The following is a 21,386-nucleotide window of genomic DNA, read 5'->3' on the forward strand; positions in this document are numbered from 1 at the left end:
AATACAGAGCTTGATCCTGTCAGCTGCTCATTAGAACCATCATTACTTTCTCACCATCAGCCTCACGCTACGCGGAGGGGGCTACTGACAAAAAAACGGAGAAATTCAATATTTTAAAGACTAGAGAGTGACCTCGTACTACATCAAGCTCATTCGTGCACCAACAGAACGTGGCATCCTCTTCCAACATGCAAAGATGAAATCTTGGGAAATGAACTCGCGTTGCCCATTTTTGTCATCCCTCATAATAATCAGCTGAAGAAGCTAAACACTGAATCAGTGGAAATCTTCAATATTATTATAACTGAAAACATCAGTACAGTGGGAGTTGATTAGAAGAGCTATTTTCAAGTCAACATCAAATATTAAGGCTTGTTGATTACCATTTAGTTTCTAGCAATTGAAAAGACCCAACGCAACTATATATGCCTGTGCTTTCAGAAGCCCTTAAATGTCACAGAATTATACTGACATCCCATAAGAAACTTTTTTCCTAAAATTCACCATTTTTGGGGTTCCCTAGGATATTCTAGGGCTAACGTACCATCCAAATTTCCTTCCAGAAGCAACATAAGAGATACTAACTCTAGTGTCGGGTTTGGGGAGGGAGGTGGGTGTTTGTTTTTTAAACTTCTCTCTCGGTGCAAAAGTGACCAAAGTTATTTGAAAGTGCCAACCCAAAGCAGCTCACCTGCATACGAGAACCTTCATAGCATCAGGCACTGGCACACAGCTCTACGCTCCCTGTTCCAGTCTCCAGCTCAATACAGACATCAGGCTCAAGAATGGGTCTGCACTACACATTAGTGTCCTGCAACAGCACAACCACCCCTCAGGACACCAGTAGTGTCAACTCATTGTTTTGCTCCCCAAAACATGAATGAGAAAAGAGAGGAAGCAAGGGAGATAACCACAAAATGAAGGTTGACTACCCCGAAGTGCAAGCGCAATGTCTGAACAATGAAATATTCTCCCTGAGCTACATGCAAAATTAGAACATGCCTACACATTAACATAGCACAACTGCTGAAACAGACAGTTGAAAAGCAGATTAATGTGAGCTTTAGAAAACATATCAAGAAAGTTCAATTTTTGGCAGCAGACAGACAAAACAATCATTTGTAATTCAAACCCTGACTCTAAGCACTATCCTGCTAGATTTCTAACTATGAAGAAGTCTGAACCTTCCCTCAAGTATTGAAGTCAAAATAAAAAAAGTGCTTCATACAAAGCTACATTCATATCTGTCCCTATTTAAACAGTTCTTTTATACTGCACTCATATTTGATACACAGTTATTTTCAATTTATACAATTTCTAACATGTCTTTAAGTTACAGTCAGTCTACCACTGATCGATAAATTGCTGTGCACACTTAATGGGCTATATACAAACATCAAGACAATTACAAACATCAGACTAGTCTTGCATAAACTTTAATCATGGTATGATGATGTAAGACATTTTACCTGCTTGAAATTGCATCTTGTTAGTAGATGGGTGATTCAGAAAAGGTGCAAAAATTCAGATCGTGATGAACTTTGGTATTGAAATTTCTGTGCAGAAATTCACCAGTAATACAGTGTGCGGGCAAGTAATTTTTGACTGCACACTTAACACCTCTCCAGCCTTGTTGAGAATTCTTTAGAAAGGGAGATGGAGCTGCTCTCTCAGCTTCTCTCTCCCCAGCCCAACTACAGACTCTTTTCCAACCCAATTAGCTAAAAAAGAAACTCACTAACCCAAAACTATACCCAAGCTGGCATTAAGTGGATTTTCAGTGAAGTTCAGAAAGCTCATTGGAGCTAACTTGATTAAGAATTAAAAAGAAAGTCCCATTTATTTCCCACGTCTAAACAAAGTCAATGTAGGACTATAACAGCCCCCTCTCTCCATACATACATTAGCCATCTCTCAGTTGATTCATTCATTGCAACGGAAAAAAGGAGGGGCTGACAGCCAGACGTGTAGGAAAAAAAAAACCCATAATTTCTCTTACGTTCCAAACCTTATATTTTAAATATTTAAATACACATAAGTATCATAACCTCAAACTCCAATGCATAAGGGTGCAAATGCTGTATGAACCATATCAGAAATGACTACCAGGTACTAGAAGAACTCTACCAAGGTATCTCACTTCTCTAATTAAATTCAGCAACATATTTAAAGTATGGATGAAAAATATCTTTCTGTTTCAAGTTTACCATCTAGGTTTTTGTTCCACAAATGGATGAACTGCTATTTGAGACCAAACAGGTAATAAAGATCACTGAAAATGTTCAATTAGAAAAAGGTGACAATAAAATTTGGCCATTTTAAATATATCTCTGACTTCTTTTTCCTAGAAAGTCTGATCACGTGTACTCTAAAATCATATTCACTATTAAAAATGCAAACATTCAAGCATTCTTTCCAAGTCTCTCATTTAAAAACTAATTAAAATTAAAATTAATTACCATTTTTGTTAGAAGTTGGAGGCTTAAGAGAATCCTGAAAGAGGCTCATATTTTAGTTTGAATTAAACAATTCATCATAGCTGCAAATGAAGGATTAACGAAATTGCGTTGGATTGCTCCTTATGCTGAAAAGACTTGTGCTCCTGACTAGTACAACGGTCATCTCATGTGCTCTTGTTGTGGAGACCTTCCCAGATCCCTCCTGTTTTCAAGAGTGTTTGGATGGAAAAGTTCATTATTATACGATGTAGCTCCATGATTCTACACTGTGTTGTCTTTGCCTCTTACTATTTATATTTCCATTTGCTAATGGCATTTCCATTTACAAAGTGTTGTGTTTGGGGTTTGATGGTTTTTGTTTTATTTTGTTTTGTTTTTAAATTAATAAAACTTGTAAAATCATGCACTGGAATGACAAGTAAAGAGCTCTGGCCATATGACATGTCACAAAAACACAAACCAGGCTTTTTTCTAATGCCTTCCTCTTCCTTCTTTCCTTGAAACATGGCTTGGCTTAGCAAAGACTAAAGAAAAAAAAATTATCAGAATAATAAAGGAAGAAGAATAAAAAAAAATATTCTGTAGCCTTTGCAGACCACTCTGATTACCTGTGTAATTCCTGACACATAGAGCTTTCTTGCTAGAGAACCTCTACATCCAAAAAGCCCAAACCAAAACAGTTTTCTGTCTTGTTACCAGTTTTCGCTGGTAAACCAAGATTAATAATATTTATAGGAGCTGGACGTCCCAATGACAGACTTAAAACTTTCTGCAGATATAGCAGGCATCTTCAGATTACTGTTTGGAGGAGATACACAGTCCAGCAGATTGTCACCTCTGACAACCATACCTAGCAGGCAGCCACTCAAACAGCAACATATCTAGGTGTCACCCTCTCTCAGAATAACTGCTCCATTTCTCGGGCACTCGATTCATACAGTAGGTGACACACTGAAGGACTTTATCTACACTTAGCAAGCACCTAACATGCGGACCATAAAAAGGTATGCCCATGCTTGTCACTGGGAATACCGGCGTGCAAGAATGAAAGTCTTGTGGATCTGTGAAATATAAAACCTAGAAAGTATCCTATCAGATCACAAGTGACAACATCTCTCTGAGGCAGATACTGAACAGAAGAACAGATAGCTTCAAGCTTACAGATTTTGTTCATTATCCATAACGTAGCTCATGGTCTAATCCAGATCAAGTCAGAAGAACCATTACTAAGGAACCTAGACTTTTAATAAGTTCTTTTTTTTAGTAGCTGAGACACGACAGAAGAATTAATGGATGCATGATCTTGAAATTGCATGGAGAATATCCCTTTCCAGTCTCCTAAGGAAATTCTCCTCTTAAAGTAAAAACTAACTGAACTTTATTTCCAGAGAAAAAACAGTTAGGGTCAGGGAGAACTGGTAGGCAGCACAGAATCACCTTCATTACACACATACACTGATGTTCAGCAAGACTGCCCGAGCCTGAAAGAATAACTAGAGGATTGATGCTTCTGGTGTAGGAAATGAAAGTCCTTACAAACACCTCTAGAAAAGAGGGTTATTGATCATAAAGTCCACTGACATCTGACAAATCTTCAAATCCCAACTTAGTTCACTAAGAGGTTATCTTAACGTCAAAGCAGTTTGTGCCTTAAGCTCTCAAGCACATACTCATTTGCGGCAAGATGCTGCAAACATTTGACGTGGCAAAAAAATCTGCCAGTAATCATAAGCGGGCTGTGCCATATTAGCAGAAGAAAGCTTTATAATAGTATTCCTTCTGTATTGTCAGAAGAGATTCTGTTGCAACAAAAAGGAAAGCAAGTGTCTGCAAGGTTATGCAAGTTGATACCATACACACCACAAAAACCATATAAAGCAAAGGGGATGAGTCAATGCTCTGTAGATGATTGGATCGAGCTACACAGAGACCCTGGAATGACAAAACCTTTACAAAAGGACGAAGTTTCTAAGATTTTCCCAATACAGAAAAGCTAGAAGAATACTGGAGAGACAGCTGAAGAAAAAGAGAGCTGCCTATACAAACTACAGGAAGAACTTTCAGCAGAAGCGGTATATACGATAGGGTCACTTTTTGCAGAAAAGGAAATGATAACCTGGTACCAACATCAACGCTGTCCAACAATCCACCATTCCTCCTCTTATGATAACGGACCTGCCTGGAAAAGTTCTCACTCTACAGGAACGAAAGGCCAGGAAAAGAGGGAAGAACCTATTAAAGTCTACTAGTCCACTGCAGCTCCATGAAAATCTGGGTAATTAAGGGGATCTTCCCTAACACAAGACAACTTTTAGCAGATTTATAATTATTTACATACATCAAAGAAGAGCATCTGTAATAAACCAGCAGACACGTAGCAGCTCCTGAAGGACAATCTACACACCAACTCATGAGAAACAGTGATTACAAATCGAGATGAATAGCACAGAACTTTAAATGGCAACACAGCTGTGGACTAGATGTTATTGAAGACACATTGTTTTGTACCTGATGAGAGGTGTGCACCACCACATTAGATGCACTGTCTCAGTTTAGGTGCTTAGAACCTCAGGTGATCTGTGCTGCACAACAAATCCAGACAAAACTTTTACTTGAACTGTCTTGCCAAAGTCTTTGACACTGTCAGCCATCCAGGCTCTTGAGTTCCACGAACAAATGAGGTTGGTTTGTGACTTATATAAAGGTGTCTTAGCTCCACGAGGATAACCATAGTGCGTACGGAGAAGTCTACGTAGTGCAGGTATCAGCTTCTGCAAACCAGCGGTGGGTTCATTTTCAGCTCGCTATCTGTGACTTGCTCCAGAAGTGCTTGCGCTGCACTGGCACGGATGAGGTCAGCCTGTACAAACATCAGTTAGTAGTAGATACGTTCCCTGCTGAGTTGCAAGTCTACAGGCCATAAAACTGCCAGGCGGTGATAGAGCTGTCCAGCACGCTGGAGCAACCTGAGATGTTGTACTAGATTCCCTCAAGTCTTGTTTCAATCATGGGCACCCTAAAGCAACAAATGCTGAGGTTTTGCACAGAATTGTATTGAGAGCATACAGTGCACACTATGCCAAACACATCTTAAAGGTGTCTGTCAAACATTCAGCACCTGCTGTGCTTGAGGTGAGCTACAACTTGGCACGAAAAAACATGACTATCGGTGTTGCTTCAGAGCACCTCTAATACAAAACACTTGGGAGTCTCTCCTGACAGGCACTAAACTTCACACCATAGTGAAGACTGACATGGCACAGGGTTTTGGACAAGACCTTCCTACACAGCTACAAAAGCACAGCATTCCTTTCGCTTCTCAACTCATGTCACTCTGGAATAAAGTCAAATTTTACCAAGATACAATGCCTGAAGTTTTGGTACAGCATTAGTTTACTACAGCACTCCATTTGCCTATCATCACTCTCCCCACGTGCCCAATCTGCACACACATATCACAGATCATAACTAATGGTTATGGTCTGTGAAACACTAATTCTTGAACTGCTGATTTACGATTATTGCCAACACAGATGAAAGATACATTCTCAAAAAACATCAAGAATCCTGACTGCAGTGCACAGAAAATGTATTTTGTACAGACCAAGTACACAAGTTCACATTATGAAAAACTGCTTTTGTTTTTTCTTACTAAAGAGTCAAAAGACAAAAAGAGACTCAACTTCATAGTAAAAGCTTTTGCTTACTCTTACTATGCAAGAATTCAGTTTCAAACTACAGAACTCAAGAGCACCATCTAAAAAGTGAAGTGAATCATCACTTGTACAGTATTGATTCACAAGTCTTTTAAGAATATAATTAAAGGAATAATGTCATGCTGGAGTGCCAAAAAGCCACTGTATTTAACAGTGATCCTATATGGAAAAAATCTTACCTGGTCAGTTGAAAAGGTGTGTGAGAAGTGTTCTGGGAAATATGTCATATTATATAGCAACAATTGACAAACACTTCAACAACAATGTGACTTGAAACTACTTTGACTTTTCTGGAAAGCTATATTCCTTGAAAGTGTGTTAACATTCCTTTCTAGTCAAGCATACAAAGCCAAAACACCAGAGCACCCTGTCAAACTGCAACCCAATCATCACACAAATCTGTCTTTAGTCTCATGCAGAAAGAACTAAGAAAAACACTATCAAGAGCTAAACCAATTACTTTAATTATTGATCTCAAAGTGATTCAGATTTAGCTCTGCCATTAATTTCAATATACTTAACATCAACCAACCATGCAGTTATACCAAAATTGGATTTGTTTTTGAGAAAGGAAGACACAAAATAGTGTGTCACTAATTCTTTTGATCTGTTATTCTAAAGAGGAGATTTTAAAACTCAACTAGTCTTGACTTCTGGTGATCAGTTTGTCTACACCAAGGCACATCAACAGTAGTGCTGTTCAAGCACCTGATGAACTGGGAACGGGCAAGTTACTTTGCATTTACCAGTCTGCACACAAATACTTAATGAAGAGTAATGCATTAAATCCACGTTATCTTGCTTTGAAAAGCAACACACTAAAACAACTAAGTACGTGAAAACCTACAAAAAACGCACTTCTTTCATTTGGCCCCACTGTGAATGCCCTACTCTAGGTATACACCTTTTGTAACTTTAGCAGTGACGAAACCCTTCGCTGCTGCCGCCTTTTCCCCCAGAGCTGTGGAGCCCCGGTGTTAGACAATTCCACCGACTGACAGCCACCCAGGGCAGCCTCAGTGGAAACGTTCCCTTCAAATCCTCCTCTGCACAAACAGCCTGCGATTTTACGACTCTCTCACTGCCGATACAAAAGTTATTCTGCTTTGAGAATACGCCGAACGCTACGCCTGCGAGTTCAAATACAAACTAACAACATGGACATGATATTACATGTCACTTGGCTGATGGTAACATTTATTAAATAGCACTGCTTTTTCAGTTAGTCTGAACACAGAATTAAAAGTATTTTCACACCTGTAAGCTTGAATTCAGAAAGCTTTTAAACAAAATCAAGTCTCGTTTTATTTTACTAACCATCAAATGCACAGTCCTGAGTAATGACTAAGCTTAATGACTGGGTATGACTAACACTTATAAATAATTAGTGCCTTCTCTCCCCCTCCCCCATGGAGGAGAGGGAAGAAAAGAAAACCAAATGATACATTGGAAAAAAGGAAGAATGAAGGGAAATAAGAGGTTGAAGTTCATGGCGTGAACACTTGCCTCTTCTTCCAATCCACCTTCAATACTACTGCAAACATTACTGCACATATGTTTATTAAAAACGAACAGCTCCTCATGCTTTTCTATAAACTTCTGCACAGTTTAGCCACTCTCAGCCTTCCTACTCCAGATCCCTTCTTCCGACCTCCTCCACTGCTCCCTCAGCAAACAGTCTTCTGGCCACCTTCGCTGACTCTTTTGCCACAGGTGCTGCAATTCCTCAGTGCTGCTCCTTGGAGTTGGTACTTCTGACTCATGTGAGTACAACTGGTCCCACTTGCCACACCACCGCTTACGCTGAATGCACCTGATGTTACTACATTCTGAGAGGCACTGAATCTAACCCTCCCTTACAGAAATATTTGATTAATAAACTGAAGGAAGGTGTGAAGACAGCTTAGTACAGCCTTCCTGCCCCCTCAAACCATTTAAGAATGACTAGAGCATGGCACCACACCTCATTGCGTAGTTTTTGTTTATATTCTGATATCTAGAGCACACATTTTTCAACTGAATCTATACTGGATGTCTGTACAATCTGTCCAGCATGTGCTTTATTCTGCACAACAGTACTGTGATGGCTTTTAACAGTGCAACTACTCAGAAGCGTATATTAATCAAGTTATAATCATAAGTTAGGCCATTTTTACTAGAGATACTTACTTGGTTCAATACAAACCTTAGAACAGTCATGCTAGCCATGTAGAATAATATTACATACTGATGCAAGTTCTATGTTACTAGTTGTCTAGGTACTGGTTACAGTGTGTTCTTGAAAAAAATATTTTAGTAATGCATTTTAAGTAAAAAAGCATCAAAATTAAAAGATGCACGGTGTCCATAATCTACAGTTCTAATTTATAAGCAGAGTTCTACACTGACAAGAAGTTACCCAATTTTTATCAGTCTACTTTTCCAAATCCCACAAAAGAGAGCTTGGCAACTGAGCCGAACCTTGCACTAAATCCTGTACAAATACACAGTAAAAGGACTGTCCTTGGGTAAAAGGATTTATAACCTATTTATGCACTTTGCTGAGAATCAGCCTTTTATGTCCAAAGTGTAACTTTCTGATCACTGGTAATACAAGTACAGAAACTCATCTTTTTAAAATGTTATTTCTAGCCTGACAGTTACAGCGCCAAAGATTATCTACGTTTGCACAATGCCTTAAGACGTCTCTACTGAGGTGCTGAACTCTGCCTATACAGATCCCACTGCAGAAACAGGACACAGCTGTATTAATTCCTTATGATTATCACCTCCTTCTTGATTATTGATAATCTATACCATTATATAGTGATGATAATCAAGGTTTTGTTCTCACCAAAAAATATTCTATATTTAAATACCCCGTACATAAAGGCATAAATAAGGCCTCAAGGACAATTATTTCAGTTTACATGAAATATTATGCTAAAGACACCTGAAGAAAATTACTCCAAGACAGGAGGCTTTGCGGTAAAAACCTGTCTCTCAGTTCCTTGAGACACCCGTACCTCCAGAAGACAACCAGCATTTCTGGAAGGAAATTACCACAGAATAGAAGCAGGGTAAAAGTTTCCAGATTGAACTGAGGTAAAACTGTCCTAAAAAGGTTAAAATAAAAAAAAATTTTGCTCTATTTGTATCTCCATGGTCTCAATGAAAAAAAGCCTCACCTAATTTGAAATATGAGTGATCACACAGTCTTTACACCTGTTTAATTACAGCCTGGTCTGCGTAGTTTTTACATTTCTCTCAACATTTGAGATGGAAATTGGGACTGTTTCGTCACAATAATTTAGCGGTACTATCTCCAGTGTGGACACAACCATATCGTTGTACAAGATAATTATTGTATAAGCTATTTTCCTTCTCTTACGAGGAAGCAATATGCAAGAGGGCTGATTCAGCAAAAACTGTATCCAGACAAGAAACGTTTTACAACTTTCAGGAAACCTGCATCAGTATAAATACACTACAACTTCTTGCATTTAGGCAAGACCTTAATTAGTTTAAAAACAAATTCAAGTTAATGCATTAACAACTTATAACAACACAAAACCAAAGGCTGAATATCCCCACAGCCACTGTCTCTGTAAAACAACTGTGTGCAACCTGTCAGAGGGACAGAGCCGTCCTGAGGGTTCAGGCCCAGAAACGCACCAGGGAAACGTCGGCAACGTTCACGGATCACCCAGCTATTTGTACACAGGAACACCCCTGTGGCCGTGCACAGAAAAAGCCCTTTGTAACCCGTGTGTGCCACTTACTCTCTCTACAGTTTGGCCTTCCTTCACATACAGCTTTACAGTTCATAATACAACTGAAATAACTGCCTATTAAGTACGACTAAAAATTCCTTTCTGTCACTGTCTTCATTGTGAGAAACACAATTTTCAAAATTATTTTTTTCATGCCACTACTTCTTCAAATCTTCTTTCACAAGAAATAATATACCTAACATAAAAAAGTTAAACTTGCTAATGCTTACTGTCTTCCAACTGGCAAAAGCCTTCTTTTTAACATCAAGCAATGGCAACAAATTCAAGGAGCAGATTCAGGCAGATAAATGGAGTTATAAACATTTATAAAGTTTCAACGCAGAGAACAATCCTGACGAGTAGTTATTTTCAGGTAAAAATGCTGATTTCAAGTATTTCTGACAAAAACTGCATACGGTAACAAAAAAAAATGTTTAACATGTTGCGTTCTTAAGTGACTTCAAGGTCTAGTTCCTACCAAGCAGACTCTTAGTATTTGATCACACAGTTTTTATGAGAACAGAAAGCTAGAAAGCAAGCTTTCCACAAGCCAGTCTCTTCTCTTTGCTAAAACCCACTTAGGCTAATATCAGTATTTTTCAACTGTGTTCCTGAACTACTTCATACATTTTTTTTAGGATTCTGTTTGCATATTTCCCAAACCAGAGAAGACAAACAATAGTAAGAGTTTTCATACACCAAAACATTTCATTTGAAGGAAGTTTGAGATACCTACTAATTTGTGTCTTATCAGTGCTCAGAACTGTTGCATTTTCATCTCAGATTGCTAACTTTGCTGCAGCATCCCGTGTTAGTAAGTGATTCAAGTCCTGGGCAGCATCCAAATTTGTGGTCCTCAAACCAAGACAGCGCATTTCAGAAGTAACTCATATAGATTTCCAGAGATGGAAACTCGTTTAGCTCACTGAACATAGAAACACCATGTAACTTCTAGAGTAGCAGGGTGCAAAATGGCTCAAAAGAAAATAAATCATTCACTTGTGGTCATTGACCAACAACCTTGATCATAAGCCTAGTGATACCCCCCCAAAAAAAAAAAAAAAAAACAAAACAGAAAGATCAGAATTTGAAGCATAGATAGGTATACGAAACAAATCAATACATGCTCTTCCAAAGGCTGTTGGGAACAACAGTATTTTCCATAGCAGAACTGAACAATACGTCGTCAAAGTTAATAGCCTTCATAGCTTAATGGAATCACAATGATAGTCCCATTAGAACCCATCACTTAAAGAGACACCCTTATCAGATGTGCAAAACAAAGCATTGGTTTGCCTCATGACACTGATTTTAACAAAACCAAAAAAATCCTATCGCACAGCTCTCAGCGTCTGAAGTTCTTTGGGGTACAAAGCTAAGCACGCAGGATTCCTCACTTACAAAAGTTGCAGTAAGAACAAACACAACTTTCAGTCTGGCGACATGTGGCAGATCTGATGTAGCACATTTCAAATAAAGCAGAATGTTCCTCTTGCCGATGCATGACTTGGACATAAAATCTACCCCTCACCCAGAAGAGTTCTGCAGAAGAGATCCACAGTTATCTTACAGAAAGAGAGATACCACTTTATGTGCCAAGTATAGGACTCCCAAGCTCTAATCTTGGCAAAATATCGATTCCCTCATGGCCTTGAGCAAGTCAGAACTTCTCTAACTTGCTCTTTCCCCCAGCTCTAAAGCAGAGTTCATACTACTTTATTTACCAACCACACAGGCGTGTTGCAAGGATTAAATTTTGTAAAATGCTTTGAAAGTAAAACATCCTATAAGTACTATAAGAAGCTCCTATTATCATTGTGCATTACAGACATTATTTTTTAACAAAATACAGCCATGCCAACACAGTTAACAGGCATAATATTGGCAGCACATGCTACATACAGGGAAACGATAATCAGGATATGTTTGAACTCGCTTGCTAGTCAATGAGAAATAGAAACAACTACATTCCACTACTTCATAGTATTTCTTCTGTTCCTTTCTATATTTCTTGTCTTATGGAAGTCTGTAGATTTCCTCATCTATTTATATTCCTAGTTACTTTAGGCACTTCTGGGGTACATGTTTCAAGTACAAAGTAACCCAAAGAACACTGCATTCGGTATGAAAAAGTAACACAAATTGTTTTACAATGAAAAGGTTGTCTGATTCTTCTCAGCCTGCCACCTTTCTCCTTTTTCTACCCGCTCTCTTTTGCCAGACAGCCTAGCACCGCAGCTCCTTACGGGAGGAAACTGAACTACTCCTGCAGACGTTATTTTTCAGTGACTCCAGCTCCAAAAAGTACAACTGCTCAAGTCAAAAGGACCTGAACCCATGCTTTAAATTACGTGTGTGTTCAGGTAGTTTTCCCATCCTAAAGCCACTATAACCAAGGCCTAAGTTAGAATCCTTCTTGGATAGCTAACACAAGCTAAAAATCATTGGTTTCTACAAAAGTTATGCTTCCATTTAACACCAACTGAAGTTTCCAGCCTTAGAGGCTGCGAAGAAAACCTTGAACATGCAAATAGATGTAGTCCATCCTCCAGGGTCTACAGACGTATAGCACCAATGTTCTTCCAGGTACCCTTTGCTTCTAGAAAGCACCAACAGTAAGTTTAAACCAACTGTCAGTACTGTTCAGAACTCTGGAACGTTCAGTTTTTAAAGGAGCCCCATCAGTTTCACAGTCGGGAAACGGCCCATCCTGTAGTCACCACAGAAGTGGCACATGAGATGCCTCCGGAAAGAAAGCGATGAAGTAGTCTAGTCTCATCCCCTATCATCAGCTACTGGTAGATTCAAGTGAGTTTTGTGAAAGTAATAAAGAAGTTTTATTATTAGATACAAAGCAAAACAAATCTGTGATAGCAGTTCTACTACAGATGCACAACTGCATTACTGCTAATGAGAATACTCGTCACGATTGCAGAAGTAAAAAAATTACATAAAGACAACCTATCCTATCTGCTATCTTCAAACAGGACTGAGTGTCACAGAATCTTACTTATTCAGGAAAAAAGTTAGAAGTTAGTCTTTAGGATCAAGCTAGGAAATTTTCGTAAGTACTAACATTTCACTCCGAAGGTAAAAGAGAAGAGAAGAAAAGAAAAGAAAAGAAAAGAGGGGGACAGGGGGAAGTGAAGGTTTCTAGATTTCAGTTTCACCTGAGCTAATAGAGAAAACTGTTCAGACCTACCAGCTCTATATTGTTTTTTCTGTATACCTACAGCACTCTCTCCAATCTGCTCCCTTCTTTAAGCAAGCATCTTAAAAGCTTATTATGAGATGCTTGTACATAAAAATAAAGCAGAAGAGAGTAACAACATAAAGCATCTGCAAGAACAGAAACCACATCTTTGAACCCTCAAGTTGACAATACTGCTAAAGTAAGCATAAGCTTATAGACATTGGTCTTTAGATTGTATTAGAGCATTGCTGGAGAAGATAGTATTTTGAAAAGTGATTTTAAAGTACACAAGTTTTGTCATTTTACAAGATGATTCAACCACGTGTCAGCGATGACCTCTAAACACTTTACAAACGCTTACATTGCAGAAGATTAATCTTAGGGCATAATCTCCGTTACACTTTTCTGCAGACTTTTCTGAGCATCTGTAACAGCAGAACACTGACTTAATGCTTCAACAAACTCACCAAATTTCCTACCTCTTACCATATTATTGTACGCAACACATTTCATATTATTGCTTGAAGTACTCTGAAACAAAGAACTTCATAAAATTTATTTTCAGTCAGTTTCAAAAAATGTTGCATCTTTAAAGTAGCATTGTATAAAGAGAAACTTGTGTTCCTGCCCCCTAGAAAATTATCTAACAATATTTGCATGTCTTTGCTAAGAAGCTATAAATAAGCGTATTTTTGGACCTTCATTACCGAGATCTGTCCACCTAGACCACAAAGTTCCAAACACAGGCTCCTGAAGAAAAGACTAAGCGCAATAGTCCTCTTCCTCAAAGATGTCTGGAGTGGAAAACCATTATTAATGCACAGATGCTCTGAATAGTCATTTCTTTGAGAAGCAATATACCAGAATCCAGTAAGGTCGCAACAACTACGGCCCATTAGCTCTTCAAACATCTTTAATTTCGTCGGTCGATGTTTGCTGCACAATCGCCTTGATGCAATACAAAGCATTATTCTAAAAGTAATATATTTTAAAGAGTGTTGATTGAGCTTATTTTCCACACGGTCTTTTTAAGAGAACATTCGAAACCATTCAAGGTTTCTAATTTTCAAGTCCCAGGTTAATAATACTTACTGACATCTTATATTCTGCTTTCCATACATGTGAAACTGTAACTGTATTTTGGAGCGCTAGAAACAGTAATTCAGGGTAAGAAAATAACTATAAAACGTGTGCTGCTTATTGGCCAAACCTTCCATAAAAATTTTCTTTCTAAGTGTTAGTAAACCTTGGTGTAAAAAGTGACACGTGCAGTGCATGATCTCAAGCTATCTCATGCACCAAGCCTTACAAACTCTTACTAGCACACACTACTAACTTCTAAAAACATTAACTTGTGTGTGCAAATTTGATGCATACGGTAGACGCGCAGCATACGAGCGCTGCAGTTGCAGCTTCACGCTACCAAACTGCCTTTAAAAATCTGGCCTATGACGCTGTAGTTCGAAATACAATTTCAAAAGCATAGTCATCTATTCTCCTTTCACTATGAATGTATATGCACTCTACTAAAGATTAAAGCAGTTGCATGTGGCTAGACTTTCAGAGGTGCTTAGCCCTTGCACCTGTGAGATGTTTGTAAGAGCTCAACATCCATCAGTTCTTAAGTGTTCTGTAAGAAATGCTTTATGCAAAACATTTTTAAAGTTGGCTACTTTCACAAGGTATAAAAATGTAAACCAAAGCAATTTAAAAAAAAAAATAATCTGTTCCACTAAAAAAAAAAAATCCTTTCCAATATTAAGTCTGTCTCATCATGCAAGAACCCAATTTCCAATTTCTATGTATTCAGTCATGTATACTTGCTTATTTTAAGAGTCATGCTATTCTTTTGAAGTTATAAATATTTTTAAAGTGTAGGACAGACAAGAAAAGTGCTTAATAAAAAACCTCAAGTGTTTAGAACCTATATTGTTTTACTTTGATCTATGGAGACCTCCAAAGGAGCAATTTATGGTCCAATTACGCTTAAGGACTGGCAACACTGCTTCTAAGAGTAACACATTTCAGTATGCTAAGGCAGTTTGAAAACACCAGCTACCTGGGAAAAAAGTCCCACTGGACTCAACAGTAGTATTTTTCCCCTATTCAGGTTTATAATGCAGTATTCGTGAAAATGTAGGTACACATGGCAATAGACGGTAAACCTGAAAAATCCTTTGATATACTGTGGCAATAAATAAATAAATAAGGCTTTTCCAGCCTATCAATTTACAAGCTTCAAATTAAGCACTGGGATTTCGAGGTCTGAGTTTTACTGCTATTTTTTAAATTAGCAACCCGTGTCATTCAAATTACTCATATAGGGAATAAGCTTCTATACAGAAAAAATGAGGAATATTTATGCCAGTTCGAACTTAGATACACAGAATGTTTGACAGACTTCATCAAACTACATGGCATCACATACCATAAATAGTATATTACACAAAAAAGACAGTGCGTAGTAACACAGTATGGTTTCTCATCTACCTTATGTGACAGGTGCGTTACTTTAAGGTCGGTTAGGAGTTACAATAGATGTATTTTTACTAAGACTAATTGAAACAGATAATACACAACCATCACTAATTTCATTCGGTACAAGTAGTAAAATTTAATTAGTTGTTCTTTGTATACTGCCCTGAAAACAGTGAATAGTAAGAATACAGCTATTACCATATATTATTAAAAATACAGGAAACTCTGTAGGTTCACAGACGTATTTTCAGTTAAAAATGAAACTGGATACAAGTACAAGCCTGGTTCAAAATAACAGCAAATATATAACCTTAAATCTCCAAATCTAGGATATTTAAGGAGGGACAAAACAGTTCTCAGAAAGGAAATGCTTCTCGTCCTGCTTTTTACTCACCCACTGAGTTCAGGACTAGATTCCTTGTCCAGAGATGCTCAGCACTAAGCATGAGACTAGCTACTACAAAAGCTGCAACCCTAGACACAACAGGGTGAGGTAAGGACATAGGAAGACTGCCTTTTGTATCAGAACTCCGGTGACTAAGATGATCATCACCAGCTTCAAATCTGTGAGTTTTTAAGTCAGACTTTGAAGGTATTTAAAGCAAAAGAAGGTAGTTTTCTTGTGTTGTATCTGCTGCTTCTCTATTCACGAGCGCTCTGTGGTACTGGGGGCACGCAGGGACAGAGAGGGAACTGAACAGCACGCGAAGGTTATGCGAACTACTGACAACACCGCATTAAAAGTCAAAATGCCTTACGTGAAAGTGAAATCACAACATTTCATTTGATAATATTCCATTGTCACGCTTTGGCAGTTTGCAGCTTCATCTACACTCGCATTGTAACAAAGATACCGAGCAGAATTATTTTCAAATTATTACTGCTGAAAAGACTTTTTGGTCACCCAAAATCATATGCAAAGTAGCGGGATGCTACTATTGTACTACTCAAAACCAGATGATTCTCATTGTTAAATATAATGCCTTTTCCACAATTCCCAATTAAACAGCAAGAAACCTGATTTGGATACCTTCCTTCCTGCAAGAAATACACTTCCACAATAAGACCCCTCAATCCTCTTACTTACCTGGTGGTAACTGAAAATTCTGAATGTTAGTTGGATTCTGAGGTGGCTGAGGCAAACGAGGTGCTAAAACTGTAGGAGTCAAAGTTGCTCTGATTCCACTCGTAGTTGCTGTTGGAGTCCTTGGCAGACTTTGTGCCACCGTATTGGCAGTGCCTTTAGCCATTCCTGTGGGGGTGCCAGGAGCTGCAGGAGGTATCCCACCAGGATTGGGAGCAACATTGGAGAGCCCAGCTTGCATAGTTTGCCCAATAATCATGTTACCCCCTGTAGTACTGGGCTGGCCAGCAGTAGCCAGCGTCTGCTGTTGGGATACTGCCTGGACTATAGTTTTAGGAGACTCAGATTTGATGACCTGTGTGGCGGGAGCTGCTGGCACAGTGGAACCAGACTGGCTGTTCACAAGCGATGTCTGGAGGGAAACTCCAGATCCCACAGTGGCTGTAGCAACAGCAGGAAAACTCCCCACACTGATGGTTGAATTGATCACAGTATTGCTCCCATTTTGAGTGGCTGCACCAGCTGCAGCTACTGTGGGTCCTGCTGTGTGAATCGGTGGCCTCACGAGCGTTACCGTAGGCGCCCCAGTTCCAATGCTCGGCGGTGGCTGCGAGGAGATAACTGTGGGCGAGGAGGAAGATGCAGAGGACACAGCAGTATTAAGGAAAGAAGTCTGGATGACAGTGTTGGAAGCTGACGGCAAAACAGCATTAACAGTATTTCCTTTCCCCACAGATCCAGGTCCATTGTTAACGAGAGGGGCAACAGCAGGTGCAGAAGCGGGGTTAGCAGTCACAGGAGTCCCAGAGAAAGCAGCAGTTCCTGTATGGTGAGAGTTCATCACCACGTTACTCCCATTCAAAGTTTGCACTGTTGTGGTCCCAATCTTGCCATTCCTGGTGGACAAGGCAGTTGCCATGGTGCTGATAACCACCGATTTGCCCTGACTGAGGGTCCCTGGAGCAGCAGTGACTTCAGATCCTCCTGCTGCTGCAGTGGTGGTGCTGGTGCTCGTTGTGGTGGCTCCATCCAGAGCTGAAGTCTGGGACCTGGTGTTATGATTAATCACACCCCCTTGCACTCCTCCTGCTCCTGCAAAACAACAACAAGGTTAAACAGAGAGAATGAGCAAGAAGAGAAGTCCAATGAAGACAGAATGTTCTCCCCCATGACCAAGTCTTCTGCATCTCCCAGGCTGCCTGCCCAGAGCCAAGAAAACGGGACAGAGTACAAGCTGAAGATGGCTTTGAAGACATTACCTTAAAGCCTCCAGTTTCCCCACCCAAGACTGACAGATTCAATATTAATTGTAACACCCCTGCTTTCAACACTACAGTAAGACAAAATGGGAAAAACAGATTTGATGTGAACCAAGGGAAGGGAGGAAGAAGATCATCTTAGACCTCTTCCCCATTCTAGAGCCTGACATTACATTTAGCAACAGGACTGCAACTGGAAGGAGGGAAAAACGGCAATGGAAGACAAGTTAATAAGACAGATTCCCTACGCCCAGCACACGTTACCCTCTAATCCTTTCATCTCCTACAGAGCAAGTCAGTTAGATCAGGAGGCTCAACAACAGCAAAATATGAAAAAGTGAAAGGAAAGAAAAACGTCGGCCTGGCAAGATAAGAAGTACTGCCAGACCTGGAGCAGGGTACCAGAAGACCCCTCCACCTTATTACAGAATTTGTTCTTCTGGATCTGAAGTTCCCACAGCCAGAGATAGTTACAAAAAAATAAATAAAAAGCAAAGCTGGTTTTGAGAAGGGACAAGATGATGTAGCTTCTTGTCCCGCATAATCCTCACGCCCCTTGATGAGGCCTGGTGTTACCACAAGTACAATCATACACAGTCCAGGTCCTGGCCCTAAGGAGACAGAAACAGGAAAAGAATAGTGACAGACAGATACTGAGATGCATGTTATAAGGGTTAAGGAGATCCTCCTAGAAGAGCTTCATTAATCATGACAGAAGGTCTGTAATATCTTCTTACACTTCAGCAACAGGAAAGAAAGCAAAAAAAAAAAAAATATATGGGGGGAGGGGAGGAATTGCAGAGAGATTCTGGGGAGACATTTTTTTTTAATTCCCCTGAAAAACAGCTTCCCTCCATTCTCATGTAGTGAGCCCTCAGTCCCAGCCCTCACACTATCCCCCTACATCTTCACGACACGAAGAGGGGGAATATTCCCAGGTAGCTACGGGGGGGTGGGTGGGTGGGAGAAGACATTGTACAAGGTGGGGTGTTGTGGCCTGAATTCCCCCCCTTCCTGGGACCTGGTGTTGTGACAACACCCCCTTGAGGGCAGAGGAGGAATGAGAGGTGTGGAATGCCCCCTCCAAGCCCCTGGAACAAGGGAGGGGGTGGGGGAGGAATATCCAGGCGGGCAGATATGGGGGGGAAGCATTTTGAGGGACTTCCTCCCCTTGAAATCCCCCCTCGCTTCCTCCTCTACAGGAAATAGGTGTCGTGATTAATAACACCCCCTTGCACTTCAGCAAGGGAGAAGGGGGAGGGGAAGGAGCATTTACACAGACAGCTAAGGCGGCATTATCGAGAGGGAATCCCCCCCATAACCTCCACCCCTGGAAAGGGAAGGGGAGCAGTCACAGACGGCATGGGAGGCACAGCCATTACCAAGGGGGTGGGCTCTGGTTCCCTCGGCCCCCCAGATCAAGAGAGCCCTTTTACACTCCAGCAACAAGGGCAGGAAAAGAAGAGGGGACCGGCAGAGTCACGGACGGGCACTGCCGGCTTGTTCTGCGGGGAGGCTGCCCCCACACATGATAAAACACCCTCTAGTAAGCAGAAGCGAGGAGGGAAAATAAAGGGGAGGGAGCAGAGGCGCGGATACGCACCGAGGGGGCATGATGAGGGGAGGCTCTCCCCCATATGATCGATACCACCCTTTGCACTCCCGCTCCTGCCACAACGAGAAGGAGGAGAGAGGGAAAAGGGGGGAAAGCAGTGAGGGAAGGAGGCAGCCGGAGCTGGGGAGTGGGGGGAGGGGAGGGCCCCTCTCCCTCAGAGCCCCCCACCCCTGCCCATGTTACCTGCTTTTGTGATCTCTGGGGCACTCAGTCCCATCTTGCTGCTGCTGCTGCTCTCTGTTTGGGCATTAGCATTGCCTCCTACTACTACTCCTCCAGGGCTAGGGCTAGGGCTGCTGCTGCTACTGCTGCTGCTCACAACATGGTTCCCCAGCAGCCCCCCAGCGGCCCTCAGGGGCTCCTGCGCCTTGTGGTGCTGGTGGTGGTGGCCGGAGGCCGCCAGCTGGGACTCCAGGGAGCCCACCAGGTCGCTCACCACCTTCTCATCCACCTCCGTGTTCAGGAAAACCTCATCCAGCAGATCCGAGCCCGCCGCCATCTTTTTTTTGGAGGGTTCCTGTGAGCTGCTCCCTCCTCCCCCCCCTCCCCTTTCACTCCTCCCTCCCTCCCCCCACCCCCCACACACACTCGGCCCCCCCCACTGCGCAGGCGCGGCCGCCCAGCCTCACATCACCGGCCGGAGAGGGATTCCGCCCGCCGCTGATTGGCCGGCGCCCGCCTATAAAAGGCAGGGCAAATGGCTGCGAGGGCTTAGTTGGGAGTCGGGCGGCAGCGGCCCGCCGGCGGGGCGCCGCGGCGGCGGGGGCGGGCGGGGCCGGGCGGGCGGAGCGGCCGGGCCGCGGCTGCAGGCGCGGGCGAAGGCCGGGCGGGCGGAGCGGCGGGGGCGGCCGCGGTTCTTTGTCTGCCGCGGCCCAAAATGGCTGCATGTTTCCCTGCTGCTCCCTGCCTCCGGGTCTTCCCCCGCCGGCGCGAGTCTGAAGGGCGCCCCGCACCTGTGCCAGCTGCCTGTAACCGATCCGCGGGGGGAGCGGGGGGCGGGCGGCCGGGCCCCACGCCCAGCCCCGGGCGGGGGCAGCGGGGCGAGGAGGAGCGCCCCGGCCCCCGCGCCTCCCTCCGCCGCGGGCAGAGGCGGGCGGCCCCGCAGCGCTGCCCGCCCGGGGGCCGCAGCCCCCCGGCCGCGGCCGGTAGCAGCCTCGCCGGCCGGGCCGCGGGGGCGGGCGCCGCCGCCGTGCGCCAGGCGCGGTCTCCGCAGGCTTCCCTGCGCGGCCTGACTCAGCACGCCGGGCCCGCGGCGGAGGGGCCGCGGCGAGCCCCGGGAAAGCGCGGCCGAGGAGGGCGGGCGGCTGCGATTTCGGCGCTAGGAAGGGAAAAGGAAGAGGGGAGGGGGGGGGAAAAAGAGAGGGAGATCACAGTTTTGAACGGTGCGCTGGCAGCGGCGAGGCGGGGGCCTGCCGCGCTGGGGACGGTCCCCGCCCGTGTGTCGGCCGCGTTACACCCCCGCCGCCGCTTAACCCTTGGCGGGGTGCGGGGAGCCGGGGCTGCGGCCCCGCGGCCGCAGGCGGGTCCGCGCCGGGCCTGGGCTCGGGGCGCCGGCTGCAGGTGGAGAGGTCCCGCCGAGCGCCGGCCCCACGGGCGGCAGCCGCACTTCGACCTTCTTGTGCAACCATCCTAGAGGAAGTAAATACAGTTAAAGTAAAAATACACCCTGCCGCTTAATAAATGCTCTCTTCTGCCAGGCGCCGTTTCCCCAGAAAACTGAACTATTGGCACAATATTAACTGAAAGATAAATCGTAGCACGTGGTAAGTTTTATGGGGTATCAAGCTTAAAATAGCACCTCTTATTTCAGTATTATAAAATAAGCTTTGC

At 42.6% G+C, this 21,386-nt stretch overlaps 1 protein-coding gene across 1 annotated transcript in view; it reads right to left on the minus strand.

The window, feature by feature from the left end:
- Positions 1-20,076, minus strand: part of TAF4 (TATA-box binding protein associated factor 4) — a 40,303-nt gene extending 20,227 nt beyond the window's left edge. Inside the window, exons 1-2 of the mRNA XM_082326014.1 lie at positions 19,740-20,076; positions 16,686-17,774 (exon numbers count right to left, since the gene is read on the minus strand). Coding sequence (XP_082182140.1) covers positions 16,686-17,774; positions 19,740-20,055 — 1,405 coding nt within the window. The 5' untranslated portion in view covers positions 20,056-20,076. The remainder of the gene's footprint in view (positions 1-16,685; positions 17,775-19,739) is intronic.
- Positions 20,077-21,386: the final 1,310 nt, after the last annotated feature.

Source organism: Platalea leucorodia (genome assembly GCF_965183815.1).
Source record: "Platalea leucorodia genome assembly, chromosome: 13".
NCBI classification, from domain to species: domain Eukaryota; kingdom Metazoa; phylum Chordata; class Aves; order Pelecaniformes; family Threskiornithidae; genus Platalea; species Platalea leucorodia.